Source organism: Danio rerio, chromosome 13, assembly GCF_049306965.1.
Source record: "Danio rerio strain Tuebingen ecotype United States chromosome 13, GRCz12tu, whole genome shotgun sequence".
Classification (NCBI taxonomy): domain Eukaryota; kingdom Metazoa; phylum Chordata; class Actinopteri; order Cypriniformes; family Danionidae; genus Danio; species Danio rerio.
The window spans coordinates 16287694-16304706 of NC_133188.1; the positions used below are offsets into that span (position 1 = coordinate 16287694).

A 17013-nucleotide genomic window follows, 5' to 3' on the forward strand; every position below is an offset into this window, starting at 1 on the left:
TGCAAACTCAGTCAGAGACATAGATTTTCACTTGCAACTTGCTTTAACATGTTTAACAGTGCATGAATTGTTGTCTAAAACAAAAATGAATGATGCATTTTATGGCTGGATCTGTTTTTATCACTTTCTGAATTGGACGTTGAAAATGAGCTTATCTCAGCCAGCAGAGAGGTCAAATCACAGAAATGCAAACTCAGTCAGAGACATAGATTTTCACTTGCAACTTGCTTTAACATGTTTAACAGTGCATGAAATGTTGTCTAAAACAAAAAAGAATGATGCATTTTATGGCTGGATCTTTTTTTATTACTTTCTGAATTGGACGTTGAAAATGAGCTTATCTCAGCCAGCAGAGAGGTCAAATCACAGTAATGCAAACTCAGTCAGAGACATAGATTTTCACTTGCAACTTGCTTTAACATGTTTAACAGTGCATGAATTGTTGTCTAAAACAAAAAAGAATGATGCATTTTATGGCTGGATCTGTTTTTATCACTTTCTGAATTGGACGTTGAAAATGAGCTTATCTCAGCCAGCAGAGAGGTCAAATCACAAAAATGCAAACTCAGTCAGAGACATAGATTTTCACTTGCAACTTGCTTTAATATGTTTAACAGTGCATAAATTGTTGTCTAAAACAAAAAAGAATGATGCATTTTATGGCTGGATCTGTTTTATCACTTTCTGAATTGGACGTTGAAAATGAGCTTATCTCAGCCAGCAGAGAGGTCAAATCACAGTAATGCAAACTCAGTCAGAGACATAGATTTGCACTTGCAACTTGCTTTAATATGTTTAACAGTGTCTAAATAATTGTTGTCTAAAACAAAAAAGAATGATGCATTTTATGGCTGGATCTTTTTTTATTACTTTCTGAATTGGACGTTGAAAATGAGCTTATCTCAGCCAGCAGAGAGGTCAAATCACAGTAATGCAAACTCAGTCAGAGACATAGATTTTCACTTGCAACTTGCTTTAACATGTTTAACAGTGCATGAATTGTTGTCTAAAACAAAAAAGAATGATGCATTTTATGGCTGGATCTGTTTTATAACTTTCTGAATTGGACGTTGAAAATGAGCTTATCTCAGCCAGCAGAGAGGTCAAATCACAGTAATGCAAAAAAGAATGATGCATTTTATGGCTGGATCTTTTTTTATTACTTTCTGAATTGGACGTTGAAAATGAGCTTATCTCAGCCAGCAGAGAGGTCAAATCACAGTAATGCAAACTCAGTCAGAGACATAGATTTTCACTTGCAACTTGCTTTAATATGTTTAACAGTGTCTAAATAATTGTTGTCTAAAACAAAAAAGAATGATGCATTTTATGGCTGGATCTGTTTTTTTATTACTTTCTGAATTGGACGTTGAAAATGAGCTTATCTCAGCCAGCAGAGAGGTCAAATCACAGTAATGCCAACTCATTCAGAGACATAGATTTTCACTTGCAACTTGCTTTAACATGTTTAACAGTGCATGAATTGTTGTCTAAAACAAAAAAGAATGATGCATTTTATGGCTGGATCTGTTTTATCACTTTCTGAATTGGACGTTGAAAATGAGCTTATCTCAGCCAGCAGAGAGGTCAAATCACAGTAATGCAAACTCAGTCAGAGACATAGATTTTCACTTGCAACTTGCTTTAACATGTTTAACAGTGCATGAATTGTTGTCTAAAACAAAAAAGAATGATGCATTTTATGGCTGGATCTGTTTTATCACTTTCTGAATTGGACGTTGAAAATGAGCTTATCTCAGCCAGTAGAGAGGTCAAATCACAGTAATGCAAACTCAGTCAGAGACATAGATTTTCACTTGCAACTTGCTTTAACATGTTTAACAGTGCATGAATTGTTGTCTAAAACAAAAAAGAATGATGCATTTTATGGCTGGATCTGTTTTTATCACTTTCTGAATTGGACGTTGAAAATGAGCTTATCTCAGCCAGCAGAGAGGTCAAATCTCAGTAATGCAAACTCAGTCAGAGACATAGATTTTCACTTGCAACTTGCTTTAACATGTTTAACAGTGCATAAATTGTTGTCTAAAACAAAAAAGAATGATGCTTTTTATGGCTGGATCTGTTTTATCACTTTCTGAATTGGACGTTGAAAACGAGCTTATCTCAGCCAGCAGAGAAGTCAAATCACAGTAATGCAAACTCAGTCAGAGACATAGATTTTCACTTGCAACTTGCTTTAACATGTTTAACAGTGCATGAAATGTTGTCTAAAACAAAAAAGAATGATGCATTTTATGGCTGGATCTTTTTTTATTACTTTCTGAATTGGACGTTGAAAATGAGCTTATCTCAGCCAGCAGAGAGGTCAAATCACAGTAATGCAAACTCAGTCAGAGACATAGATTTTCACTTGCAACTTGCTTTAACATGTTTAACAGTGCATGAATTGTTGTCTAAAACAAAAAAGAATGATGCATTTTATGGCTGGATCTGTTTTATCACTTTCTAAATTGGACATTGAAAATGAGCTTATCTCAGCCAGCAGAGAGGTCAAATCACAGTAATGCAAACTCAGTCAGAGACATAGATTTTCACTTGCAACTTGCTTTAATATGTTTAACAGTGCATAAATTGTTGTCTAAAACAAAAAAGAATGATGCATTTTATGGCTGGATCTGTTTTTATCACTTTCTGAATTGGACGTTGAAAATGAGCTTATCTCAGCCAGCAGAGAGGTCAAATCACAGTAATGCAAACTCAGTCAGAGACATAGATTTTCACTTGCAACTTGCTTTAATATGTTTAACAGTGCATGAATTGTTGTCTAAAACAAAAAAGAATGATGCATTTTATGGCTGGATCTGTTTTTATCACTTTCTGAATTGGACGTTGAAAATGAGCTTATCTCAGCCAGCAGAGAGGTCAATTCACAGTAATGCAAACTCAGTCAGAGACATAGATTTTCACTTGCAACTTGCTTTAACATGTTTAACAGTGCATGAAATGTTGTCTAAAACAAAAAAGAATGATGCATTTTATGGCTGGATCTGTTTTATCACTCTCTGAATTGGACGTTGAAAATGAGCTTATCTCAGCCAGCAGAGAGGTCAAATAACAAAAATGCAAACTCAGTCAGAGACATAGATTTTCACTTGCAACTTGCTTTAACATTTTTAACAGTGCATGAATTGTTGTCTAAAACAAAAAAGAATGATGCATTTTATGGCTGGATCTGTTTTTATCACTTTCTGAATTGGACGTTGAAAATGAGCTTATCTCAGCCAGCAGAGAGGTCAAATCACAGTAATGCAAACTCAGTCAGAGACATAGATTTTCACTTGCAACTTGCTTTAACATGTTTAACAGTGCATGAAATGTTGTCTAAAACAAAAAAGAATGATGCATTTTATGGCTGGATCTTTTTTTATTACTTTCTGAATTGGACGTTGAAAATGAGCTTATCTCAGCCAGCAGAGAGGTCAAATCACAGTAATGCAAACTCAGTCAGAGACATAGATTTTCACTTGCAACTTGCTTTAACATGTTTAACAGTGCATAAATTGTTGTCTAAAACAAAAAAGAATGATGCATTTCATGGCTGGATCTGTTTTATCACTTTCTGAATTGGACGTTGAAAATGAGCTTATCTCAGCCAGCAGAGAGGTCAAATCACAGTAATGCAAACTCAGTCAGAGACATAGATTTTCACTTGCAACTTGCTTTAACATGTTTAACAGTGCATAAATTGTTGTCTTAAACAAAAAAGAATGATGCATTTTATGGCTGGATCTGTTTTATAACTTTCTGAATTGGACGTTGAAAATGAGCTTATCTCAGCCAGCAGAGAGGTCAAATCACAAAAATGCAAACTCAGTCAGAGACATAGATTTTCACTTGCAACTTGCTTTAACATGTTTAACAGTGCACGAATTGTTGTCTAAAACAAAAAAGAATGATGCATTTTATGGCTGGATCTGTTTTTATCACTTTCTGAATTGGACGTTGAAAATGAGCTTATCTCAGCCAGCAGAGAGGTCAAATCACAGTAATGCAAACTCAGTCAGAGACATAGATTTTCACTTGCAACTTGCTTTAACATGTTTAACAGTGCATGAATTGTTGTCTAAAACAAAAAAGAATGATGCATTTTATGGCTGGATCTGTTTTTATCACTTTCTGAATTGGACGTTGAAAATGAGCTTATCTCAGCCAGCAGAGAGGTCAAATCACAAAAATGCAAACTCAGTCAGAGACATAGATTTTCACTTGCAACTTGCTTTAACATGTTTAACAGTGCATGAATTGTTGTCTAAAACAAAAAGAATGATGCATTTTATGGCTGGATCTGTTTTATCACTTTCTGAATTGGACGTTGAAAATGAGCTTATCTCAGCCAGCAGAGAGGTCAAATCACAGTAATGCAAACTCAGTCAGAGACATAGATTTTCACTTGCAACTTGCTTTAACATGTTTAACAGTGCATGAAATGTTGTCTAAAACAAAAAAGAATGATGCATTTTATGGCTGGATCTTTTTTTATTACTTTCTGAATTGGACGTTGAAAATGAGCTTATCTCAGCCAGCAGAGAGGTCAAATCACAGTAATGCAATCTCAGTCAGAGACATAGATTTTCACTTGCAACTTGCTTTAACATGTTTAACAGTGCATGAATTGTTGTCTAAAACAAAAAAGAATGATGCATTTTATGGCTGGATCTGTTTTATCACTTTCTGAATTGGACGTTGAAAATGAGCTTATCTCAGCCAGCAGAGAGGTCAAATCACAGTAATGCAAACTCAGTCAGAGACATAGATTTTCACTTGCAACTTGCTTTAACATGTTTAACAGTGCATGAATTGTTGTCTAAAACAAAAAAGAATGATGCATTTTATGGCTGGATCTGTTTTATAACTTTCTGAATTGGACGTTGAAAATGAGCTTATCTCAGCCAGCAGAGAGGTCAAATCACAGTAATGCAAACTCAGTCAGAGACATAGATTTTCACTTGCAACTTGCTTTAACATGTTTAACAGTGCATAAATTGTTGTCTAAAACAAAAAAGAATGATGCATTTTATGGCTGGATCTGTTTTATCACTTTCTGAATTGGACGTTGAAAATGAGCTTATCTCAGCCAGCAGAGAGGTCAAATCACAGTAATGCAAACTCAGTAAGAGACATAGATTTTCACTTGCAACTTGCTTTAACATGTTTAACAGTGCATGAATTGTTGTCTAAAACAAAAAAGAATGATGCATTTTATGGCTGGATCTGTTTTATAACTTTCTGAATTGGACGTTGAAAATGAGCTTATCTCAGCCAGCAAAGAGGTCAAATCACAAGAATGCAAACTCAGTCAGAGACATAGATTTTCACTTGCAACTTGCTTTAACATGTTTAACAGTGCATGAATTGTTGTCTAAAACAAAAAAGAATTATGCATTTTATGGCTGGATCTGTTTTTATCACTTTCTGAATTGGACGTTGAAAATGAGCTTATCTCAGCCAGCAGAGAGGTCAAATCACAGTAATGCAAACTCAGTCAGAGACATAGATTTTCACTTGCAACTTGCTTTAACATGTTTAACAGTGCATGAAATGTTGTCTAAAACAAAAAAGAATGATGCATTTTATGGCTGGATCTTTTTTTATTACTTTCTGAATTGGACGTTGAAAATGAGCTTATCTCAGCCAGCAGAGAGGTCAAATCACAGTAATGCAAACTCAGTCAGAGACATAGATTTTCACTTGCAACTTGCTTTAACATGTTTAACAGTGCATGAATTGTTGTCTAAAACAAAAAAGAATGATGCATTTTATGGCTGGATCTGTTTTATAACTTTCTGAATTGGACGTTGAAAATGAGCTTATCTCAGCCAGCAGAGAGGTCAAATCACAGTAATACAAACTCAGTCAGAGACATAGATTTTCACTTGCAACTTGCTTTAACATGTTTAACAGTGCATAAATTGTTGTCTAAAACAAAAAAGAATGATGCATTTTATGGCTGGATCTGTTTTATCACTTTCTGAATTGGACGTTGAAAATGAGCTTATCTCAGCCAGCAGAGAGGTCAAATCACAGTAATGCAAACTCAGTCAGAGACATAGATTTTCACTTGCAACTTGCTTTAATATGTTTAACAGTGTCTAAATAATTGTTGTCTAAAACAAAAAAGAATGATGCATTTTATGGCTGGATCTGTTTTATAACTTTCTGAATTGGATGTTGAAAATGAGCTTATCTCAGCCAGCAGAGAGGTCAAATCACAAAATGCAAACTCAGTCAGAGACATAGATTTTCACTTGCAACTTGCTTTAACATGTTTAACAGTGCATGAATTGTTGTCTAAAACAAAAAAGAATGATGCATTTTATGGCTGGATCTGTTTTATCACTCTCTGAATTGGACGTTGAAAATGAGCTTATCTCAGCCAGCAGAGACGTCAAATCACAGTAATGCAAACTCAGTCAGAGACATAGATTTTCACTTGCAACTTGCTTTAACATGTTTAACAGTGCATGAAATGTTGTCTAAAACAAAAAAGAATGATGCATTTTATGGCTGGATCTTTTTTTATTACTTTCTGAATTGGACGTTGAAAATGAGCTTATCTCAGCCAGCAGAGAGGTCAAATCACAGTAATGCAAACTCAGTCAGAGACATAGATTTTCACTTGCAACTTGCTTTAACATGTTTAACAGTGCATGAATTGTTGTCTAAAACAAAAAAGAATGATGCATTTTATGGCTGGATCTGTTTTATCACTTTCTGAATTGGACGTTGAAAATGAGCTTATCTCAGACAGCAGAGAGGTCAAATCACAGTAATGCAAACTCAGTCAGAGACATAGATTTTCACTTGCAACTTGCTTTAACATGTTTAACAGTGCATGAATTGTTGTCTAAAGCAAAAAAGAATGATGCATTTTATGGCTGGATCTGTTTTATCACTTTCTGAATTGGACGTTGAAAATGAGCTTATCTCAGCCAGCAGAGAGGTCAAATCACAGTAATGCAAACTCAGTCAGAGACATAGATTTTCACTTGCAACTTGCTTTAATATGTTTAACAGTGTCTAAATAATTGTTTTCTAAAACAAAAAAGAATGATGCATTTTATGGCTGGATCTGTTTTATAACTTTCTGAATTGGACGTTGAAAATGAGCTTATCTCAGCCAGCAGAGAGGTCAAATCACAAAATGCAAACTCAGTCAGAGACATAGATTTTCACTTGCAACTTGCTTTAACATGTTTAACAGTGCATGAATTGTTGTCTAAAACAAAAAAGAATGATGCATTTTATGGCTGGATCTGTTTTATCACTCTCTGAATTGGACGTTGAAAATGAGCTTATCTCAGCCAGCAGAGAGGTCAAATCACAGTAATGCAAACTCAGTCAGAGACATAGATTTTCACTTGCAACTTGCTTAAACATGTTTAACAGTGCATGAATTGTTGTCTAAAGCAAAAAAGAATGATGCATTTTATGGCTGGATCTGTTTTATCACTTTCTGAATTGGACGTTGAAAATGAGCTTATCTCAGCCAGCAGAGAGGTCAAATCACAGTAATGCAAACTCAGTCAGAGACATAGATTTTCACTTGCAACTTGCTTTAATATGTTTAACAGTGTCTAAATAATTGTTGTCTAAAACAAAAAAGAATGATGCATTTTATGGCTGGATCTGTTTTATAACTTTCTGAATTGGACGTTGAAAATGAGCTTATCTCAGCCAGCAGAGAGGTCAAATCACAAAATGCAAACTCAGTCAGAGACATAGATTTTCACTTGCAACTTGCTTTAACATGTTTAACAGTGCATGAATTGTTGTCTAAAACAAAAAAGAATGATGCATTTTATGGCTGGATCTGTTTTATCACTTTCTGAATTGGACGTTGAAAATGAGCTTATCTCAGCCAGCAGAGAGGTCAAATCACAGTAATGCAAACTCAGTCAGAGACATAGATTTTCACTTGCAACTTGCTTTAATATGTTTAACAGTGTCTAAATAATTGTTGTCTAAAACAAAAAAGAATGATGCATTTTATGGCTGGATCTGTTTTATAACTTTCTGAATTGGATGTTGAAAATGAGCTTATCTCAGCCAGCAGAGAGGTCAAATCACAAAATGCAAACTCAGTCAGAGACATACACTGTAACAAATTGCTGTAGTTTTTACAGCAAAATTATACAGGAATTTATTGTTTTAACATTTCACAAGTTATTATTGTAATTCGCAATGCATTATGGGTTAAACCAAGAGTTACAGTTGTTAACTGCAAATTTCTACGGGGACTGTAAATTAATATACAGGTAGGAGGTGTGTCAATGTAGATTCTGCGTTTTTACAACAACATGTTGTAGTGTGGAATTATGGGATTTCGCGGGCTGATGCAGATTTGAAATATGGTGGACTGGACAAGCGGGAGAAAACAGAAGGCATTATTCGTTAATTTCAAGGTAAGTTCATCATATTAAGGTCTATAAATGATAAACATATCTTCTTTTGTTTATTTCATGCAAGCGATTCATTAAACATGTAACAATTGTTAACGTAATGATTTGTCACACTGATATCACGGCATTTTAATTATATGTAAAAGTTCCAATCGTTTTAAACTTATTTGTTTAGTGAAGAGTGTCGTTAAATTAAAATGTCTTCTTTAGTCAGCAAATAAAGCCGTGCATGATGCTAGTTAGGTTGCAGGATGCGGTACGAACCCAAACGACAAAGGCAAGTGACTAAAAACATAAGTCATTAATGCTGATGAATAATCGTATTGTTTTAATACCATGTTTTTCACCTGTCGTCAAGTGTTTTTTTTATTCGAGCATGCCTTAAGTTAGCAGTTTGGCTAGCGCAACGTGAGAGTTTGTAAGGCTAAGTTAATGTTACATTATGCGGGCAGTCAGATTCGAAAAACAAACAAATATAACGTTAATGTTTTTATAGCTGGCTGCTGGATTTTGTTGGATCGATCATTTAAATGTAATTTGCATGTTTCGATTTATTGATGTGATTTGATTTGTGTACAACGTGATATCAGTGCATTTAGATGTAAAAGTTCCGATGTTTTAAGCTAGTTTGTTTTGCTAGTACGTTAAAGGAGATTGTAACTCAAATGTAATATCTTGTTTCAGGAACTTTGGTGAAAAAATCAAGACGTGGTGAATTAGGTTGTTGGAGGTGACTCGAATCTGATCGATAAAGGTAAAACAAACACATTAAAACATTATAGCCCAAGTCTAATGCTAATGAACTCAACGTATTGCCACCGTGTTATCGTGTTTTTGTCGTCATGTTGTTAACGTTAGTGTATTAACAGTTTGAAAAGCGCCACATTTTTCGAAGGGCTTGTGGCTAAACATAATAAACAAAAGTTTTGTTTTCGCATCACAAATATAATGTTTTCATAAATTTGATGCTGGATTCACATGTTGGATTTTTCCATTTAATTTTACTGTTTCAATGTCTGTTTTGAATTTGCAGAAGGAACGTTAACAAAGCTCTGTGGCGTAACAAAATTTAACTTAAAGCAGAAAACGCAGCGATAAGATAATAGGCTATTGGTCCAAATAATTTCCATTCACTTACTACACTTAATTCAGATGAATATAGACGAATAATGTATCTCTGTAAATTATGTCAGCACGAGAGCAAAACCATTCTTGGTTATACTCAGCATATGAAAGTGCACAGCAATTTTCCATACTGCTCCTTCACCTGTGGTGTACCTGACTGTTGCCGTGTGTTTACAAAATTTGCAGCATTCAAATCTCATCTATATAGAGACCATAAGGGGTATCAAAAGTCACATAGAGGTGGCAGATTTAACCAGTCAGACATAACTTTAATCTGCCAGATTGAATATTGTCTTTACAAATGTACAAGTCTGAAGGATTTGATTAGGCATTTAAAAGATCATATAGATGAAGGAAGGGAAATAAAATGCCCTTTTAAAAGCTGTGTGAGGACATTTAGCGTAAAATCCACTTTTGCTTCCCATATCTCAAGAACACACAAAAATGATCAACCTGAGCACCTGCATGATGCAGTTTTAGCAAACCCATCACAGCTTGAGTGTCAACCCTGTACATCTCTAGATGAAAGTGAAGAGCCTGAGCCAGGTGAGATTTTTGAAAGCGTAGATGAAGATTTATTTCTGAAGAATTTGACTTTGTTTTATTTGAAACTTCAAGCAAAACTTCTATTACCTTCATCTGTAATTCAAACAATAATTGAGGAAGTCCAAGGAATACATGATTTAGCTCAGGCACATGTTTTTCTAAAACTTAAGGATAAATTGTCTGAACATGGTGTTTGTACTGACACAATAATAAATGTAATTGAAGAACTAAAAAAAAATGACATGCTGAAAGCAGGCAATTCTGTTTTGCGTACAGATCAATGTCGCAAAACAGTCTTTAAAAACAACTTCAATTATATTGAGCCAGTTCCTGTGTATTTGGGTACTAATGACTTGGGGAAGGATTGCTTTGCACAGTACGTGCCTATAAAAGAAACTCTCAATGCCCTTTTTAAATCAGAGGAATTCAAAAGGCAATATGAACTATCTCATTCTCGCTTACCAAAAATGGATTTGTTTGAGGACATATGGGATGGACAAAATATTGCTAATAGTGCCTTATTTAAAATGGACAGTTCATCTATAGCATTGATCCTTTATCAAGATGCTTTCGAAGTTGTAAATCCTCTGGGATCAGGTCGAAAAAAACACAAGATTTTTGCAGTTTATTTAACACTTGGGGATATTTTACCACATAACAGATCAAATATCGATCAGATGCAGCTTGTTCTTCTCTGCAGGGAACAGGATTTTAAGTGTTTTGGACAGGAAATAGTTTTTAATCGATTGATTAAAGACCTAAAAGACCTAGAGGACAGTGGCATTGTACTGAAGGATGGCAAAGTTATTAAAGGGGCTCTGTGTGCAATAGCAGGAGACAACCTTGGGTCGCACGGTATTGGTGGTTTCCTGGAGAACTTCAGCAGAAGTACTTATTTTTGTAGATTTTGTGATGTAGACAGACAAACATTTGAGTGCAGTCCATTGTCAGAGGGTTCAAAAAGAACAAAGCTGTCATATCAGCAAATTATAAAAGACCTAAGAGAAACCAACTCTGAATCTGTATTTGGTATCAAATTTGACTCTGTATTCAACCAACTGCTTTATTTTCATGTTTGTGGGCCTGGTCTTCCACCATGTCTAGGTCATGATCTTTTTGAGGGTGCTGTTTCCAGTGACTTGGCATTATGTATCAACCACCTGGTAAACAAAGGGAAGCATTTCACTTTTGAAGAACTGAACAGAAGAATAAGTCAGTTTACCTATCTTGGTAGTGAAGCAAATGACAAACCTCCGGAGTTTTGTCCAAATAGTGAGAAGTTAGGTGGGCACGCAGTCCAAAATTGGTGCCTGTTGAGAGTCCTTCCTTTGTTGGTTGGTGACAGGATAAAAAACCCAACCGAATGTAGTGCATGGAACATGATTTTGCTTTTAAGAGAAATAGTTGTCCATGTGTGTTCACCAACTATTACAGCTGATCAGGTTGCTTATTTGGGTGTCCTCATAGAAGAATACATCCAGTCTAGAGTGGAACTATTTCCAGGTTTTCCCCTTAAACCTAAACATCACTATCTCTGTCACTATCCAGAGCTCATAATCCAGTTTGGCCCTCTGATTCGTCTTTGGACGATGAGATTTGAAAGTAAGCACACTTACTTCAAACAGTGTGCAAGAAAATTGCACAACTTTAAGAACCTGTGTGCTACTTTAGCAGAGAGACATCAACTTTTACAATCATACTTAAGTGCTGGGAATCTTTTTCCACCTGTAATTCAGGTAGGAAGAGGAAATGAGTTTTATACCAGTGACTACAATGACAACATCAAGGCAGCTACTTCAGCATTCAGTTTCACTCATGAATCCACTGTAGCTGCAAATGAAGTCATTTACAAAGGCACAAAGTACAAAAGAAACATGTACGTTGTACTAAATCAAGATGAAAAAGGTCTACACATAGGTGAGATTCAACTGATTTTAATTCATTGCAATGAATCTGTCTTCTTTGTTGTGAGGAGGCAGCAGGCTGTGAAACTTGTTGATATGGGTGTCCATTGCATAGTAGAGAAAGTTGAAGATTCTAACTACCTGTGTGTAAAACAAGAGAATCTCCTTGATTATTATCCATTAGCACAGTACACGATGAACGACTTACCAGTGATTGTTTTCCATCACTCTTTTCCAGATTTATAAAGGCATGTCCACGTTGGATGAGGACGTACGAGATGCTGTATTGGCAGTCCTACCTGGGCTATCAGAGGAGAAACTAGTGTCTCTTTTGAACAAATTGGCAAGCATAGGAGTTGAATCCAAATCTGACTTGCAGTTTGTTAAAGAGAACGATCTTCCTGATCACATCACACCAATACAGTGTCGTCGGCTCCTCAATGCATGGAATATAGAAGGTATGCCATAGTCATCTTTATGATGACTGGTGCAAAATTGCTTGACATTACAGATTGATTGGTATACTTTGCATAGATACAATTTTCTCACCTACATGTTGTCTCAAACACATTCAACATTTCCTTTTTTATGTGTGGAGCAGTAACAAAGTTTTATTTATTTATTTTTTTAATGGAGAAATGTGATTTTGTTTATACAGTGCATGTCAATGTGGCCCAATTCATTCCAAGTTAAATAATAAGAAATTAGTCATCATAAAGGTAATTAAAAGCATCCATGTAACATAATAGAATATTTTACTGAAGACAGTTTAAACTGTTTAAACTTAGTTTAATAATACGTGATTAAATTGGATTCAGATAAATAACCTTCATGCTTTTATTTCTTATTTGAAACTGAACAGTTTAAGAGCCCAAGTAAGGACCCTATTGACTTGCACTGTATAGATGTAAATCACAGTTATTTTAAATTTATTTGTGTTCCACTGAAGTAAGTTGTGTCTGAGACAACATAAGGGTAAATAATAAATAGCTTGAACTATGTCATTGTTCATAGTTGATAGGTCCTGAACTGTATTAAGATATTAAGGGCAAATGTTTATTTTTTTTTTGTGTGTTTTTTTTTTCAGACAAAACAGTTTGTGCCAAAGTATCACCTTTAGAATCCACAAACATAGTCTTTGATGTATCACCAGTAAACTCACCATCTTCAAATTTCAGTTCCTCATGTACACCAAGTGTCTCTAGCACAAACAGCTCCAGTTCAACTGTCGATTTAACTGTATGGCCTGAAAACTTTGAAGTTCCATGGAATCGGATGTCTTCTGGTATTAAAACTGCCACTGCACTGGGTAGACGCCCCACAGCTAAAGAACGCAGAGAAATGGTGAGAATCATTGTTGATGAGATGAGACAGACAGAGTTAAATCCATCAAAATCACAATGTCTGATTGTTGCAAAGAAGATTGTTAAACAGTACCCACAAAGCTTTGCTGATGTTTTGAAAGATGGCACAAGAATTGGGACTGGCTATGGATCCCTTTTGATACAGCTAAAAACAAGAGTGGAGCATGTTAATCGTGGCTGCTCATTTTCGAGACGCAGGAAACAAAAAAAGACCTCAAATTCACCACCCGAGGACACTGGACCAGGGCCTACTGACCAGTATGGATGTGTAAGGTGGCAGCCTGAGTGTCCTGTTGATGATACTGAAGAAAGTCTCCAAGAAAAGCAGGAAGAAATGAAGGACCTCTATAGTTGTGAGGGGCCAGCTGGAGCTCAAAAAGGACATCTAAGTCAATTAATGAAAGCTACATACTACCTCCAACGTAAATCGATTAATGCCTGTCCACCACCATCCATTGCTGAGTTGAAAAATGAGTGGCCATATCTTTTTACACCCAAAGAACTGTATAGCCACTTTAAGTCACTTACCAACATCAGCATTTTGGAAAGACTTGAGAAGTCCATGGAAGAAAAAGGAAAGATGATTCTTCAGTTTTTCCGTCAAAAGCCAGCAGGGACCAAAACAGATGAGATTCAGCGAATACTTCTGAAGTTTGATGATAGTGGAGCTTCAAGTTTCATTCCATGTGTGGTCCTTGTGCTTCTGTCACACTTTAAAGAAAAAAACGATGCACTGATTCTTCAGACGGATGTAAGTCTTATAGTGTATTTTTAAAGTACATATTTTGTTCTTATAACCGAAAAGTAAATGCATTTTAATCAAACCCCCCCCCTCTCACTTTTTTCTTGTAGGTGTCAGCAACAGCAGGTGATGTGGAGAAAAGCTTGGTGCTTCCAGACTCTCCAAGACTAATTGTCTTAGGTAATGTACAATGTCCTGTAATAAATCTGTAAATTTATTAAATAAACTTTGCAAGCATTTTTGTGTAAGTGTTGCTTATATATTTATTAATTTTAGGGGACATTCTCACTGCAACTCAGTGGATGCTGAGCATCGAGGGACAAGTAGTTGTTGGTCCACACCCCAATTTCATAGCTGGATTTGCAGCTTTGTTTTCAAGCTACTACAACTTCAATCTGGTGTACCAGGAGCAGGCGTCTTGCACACTCGAATTTGTTCAAAGGTAAGAAAATGACTTAAATAGAAGTTCTGTCATCATTTACTCTTCCTCACTTGTCATAAACATCTTTTAGTTCTCTTTGCTTTTGTTGAACACAAAAGAATATATTTTGATGAAAGAAAAACACTTCTAATCATTCACTTCCAGAGTTTTTAGGTTGAACTACACCTTTAATACAACTCAAATGCATTTTTTATTCATTTATTTACCCTCAGGCTATCCAATATTTAGGTGACTTAATGATTTATTATAGTCTCATGCAAAAGTTAAATTATCAGTCTTTGCAAGAAACTAATTATGATGATAACTATTCTACTTTTAAACCATGTACAGGATAAGCCAGACAACTCTGGAGCTTGAGTTTTCTTTCACAGAAAGACATGTTAATTGTAATTCTTGTGTGAACCAAAATGATTCTTATTTACACACATTGTACCTCTGTTGTAAATAATAAATTCAGTTCATTTATGTTTCTGGTTGCGTGTTCCATCATATGACAGAAAGCTTGAGCTCTGGATTAGTTTGTTATGGCAGTGCTGTACAAACATTTTTTTGTACAAACTGATTGTTTCCCTTCATATGACCACAATATATCTGTTATATCTATCTTTTTATGGTAGTCATTTACTTTCATTATAAAACTCACAACAGACCACAGTATCAGTTAAAACCTTAATTTTCAACTGAAGGAAACTACACTGCAAAAAATGCTTTTCTTGCTTAGATTTTTGGTCTTCTTTCTAGTCTAAATATCTAAAATTTCTTAAATCAAGAAGCAATTTCTAGACAAGCAAAACATATTGTCTTGTTTTGAGAAATAAAATGCCAATATTAAGTTAGTTTTTCCTTATCTGCCAATGGGGTAAGCAAAATAATCTTGTTTTTTCTTTTGACATGTAAGATTATTTTGCTTACCCCATTGGCAGATTATTTTGCTTGTTTTAAGGAAAAATGTAAAATTTAGGAATTTTAAGATATTTTGACTAAAAACAAGACAAAAAAAAATCTAAGTAAGAAAAGCATTTTTGCAGTGTAGTTTTATTTTATTGTAAAGCTCCTGTCTTTATTTTATGACTGGTCTTTGTGCAGATGCTTTGTTGGAATTAATCCACCCACTGGGACCAAGGCAGCCACAGCAAAGATTGGAGGAAAAAAAGGTGGAAAGGTGTCAGAGAAGAGGAACCACACAGTCAATCCTCATGTTTGTACTCTTCTCAGAAAGCTAATGGACTTTGAATGGTTAAGCATGTAAGTGAGTTCAAAGTTCAAATACAGGACTTCTGCAAAATGAACAAACTTGTTATAGACACACATTTATAATATTTTGATTGTTCAAGAACATCTTAAAGCTATTTGTACTTTATTTTTTGAAATTTTGAGAATGTTTTTCAGCAATGTTCAGCAACAGAAATGTTATTTTACAAGTTGAACTCTTAGAGTGCTCTGCTGTCAGTTTTAAAAAAATAGTTTATTACAATTGTTTGTATAGACACGTGATGTTGTAACATTTGGGATATCTTTGGGATATCAAAATATCTTATTTACTGCCACTTTTGACACTTTGTGAATATAGATAATTTTGTTAAAAGAAATTGTTTAAATGTGGTAAAGTGTTTTGGCATAGCTGATTCACTTTATTGAGTTTTAATCAACCCAGAATATTGCTTCAAATTTAAAGTCTTTAATAAAAAATAAATGCTGTTATTACAATAATTTTGCATTTGTTTTTTTTTTCTTATTATTAAAAATGTATAGTGTATGTTTGGTGTATAGTGTAATGCATTTAAAACAACAAGTAATAGATTTGCTTACTGTAAAAAAATCATGATTTACAGCATTTTCAAGGTAAAACTATTACAACAACATCTTGGGTTTTGGGGTATTTACAAGATTTTATTGGCAACTTTAGTTGCCAGGTAAATACTGTAATGTAGTGGAATTACAAGAAAGTACTGTAATGTAAAATACAAGTTAATTTTGTATTGCTGTAAAAAACACAAGAAAATAATGTATTTCAAATACAATTATTAGCTGTAAATGGATTTACAGTATTTTACTGTAATCTATTTTACAGCAATTTACAACATTTTTACAAGACATTATTGGCAACTTTTTTGCCAGGTAATTCCTGTAAATTCTACAGTAAATTTTTTACAGTGTAGATTTTCACTTGCAACTTGCTTTAACATGTTTAACAGTGCATGAATTGTTGTCTAAAACAAAAAAGAATGATGCATTTTATGGCTGGATCTGTTTTATCACTCTCTGAATTGGACGTTGAAAATGAGCTTATCTCAGCCAGCAGAGACGTCAAATCACAGTAATGCAAACTCAGTCAGAGACATAGATTTTCACTTGCAACTTGCTTTAACATGTTTAACAGTGCATGAAATGTTGTCTAAAACAAAAAAGAATGATGCATTTTATGGCTGGACCTTTTTTTATTACTTTCTGAATTGGACGTTGAAAA

At 34.8% G+C, this 17013-nt stretch overlaps 1 protein-coding gene across 2 annotated transcripts; it reads left to right on the forward strand.

Moving 5' to 3' along the window:
- Positions 1–8342: 8342 nt before the first annotated feature.
- Positions 8343–16253, forward strand: LOC101885684 (uncharacterized). 2 transcript variants are annotated; one of them, XM_005158381.6, is made up of 7 exons: positions 8343–8426; positions 9108–9177; positions 12237–12456; positions 13086–14113; positions 14215–14284; positions 14381–14546; positions 15633–16253. In XM_005158381.6, the coding sequence occupies exons 3-7, from the start codon at positions 12249–12251 to the stop codon at positions 15793–15795; spliced, it is 1635 nt and encodes a 544-aa protein (XP_005158438.2). In that variant the 5' UTR covers positions 8343–8426; positions 9108–9177; positions 12237–12248; the 3' UTR covers positions 15796–16253. The 2 variants fall into 2 exon arrangements, with proteins under 2 accessions (XP_005158438.2, XP_073776874.1); XM_073920773.1 differs by lacking the exon at positions 8343–8426 and adding an exon at positions 8792–8955.
- Positions 16254–17013: the final 760 nt, after the last annotated feature.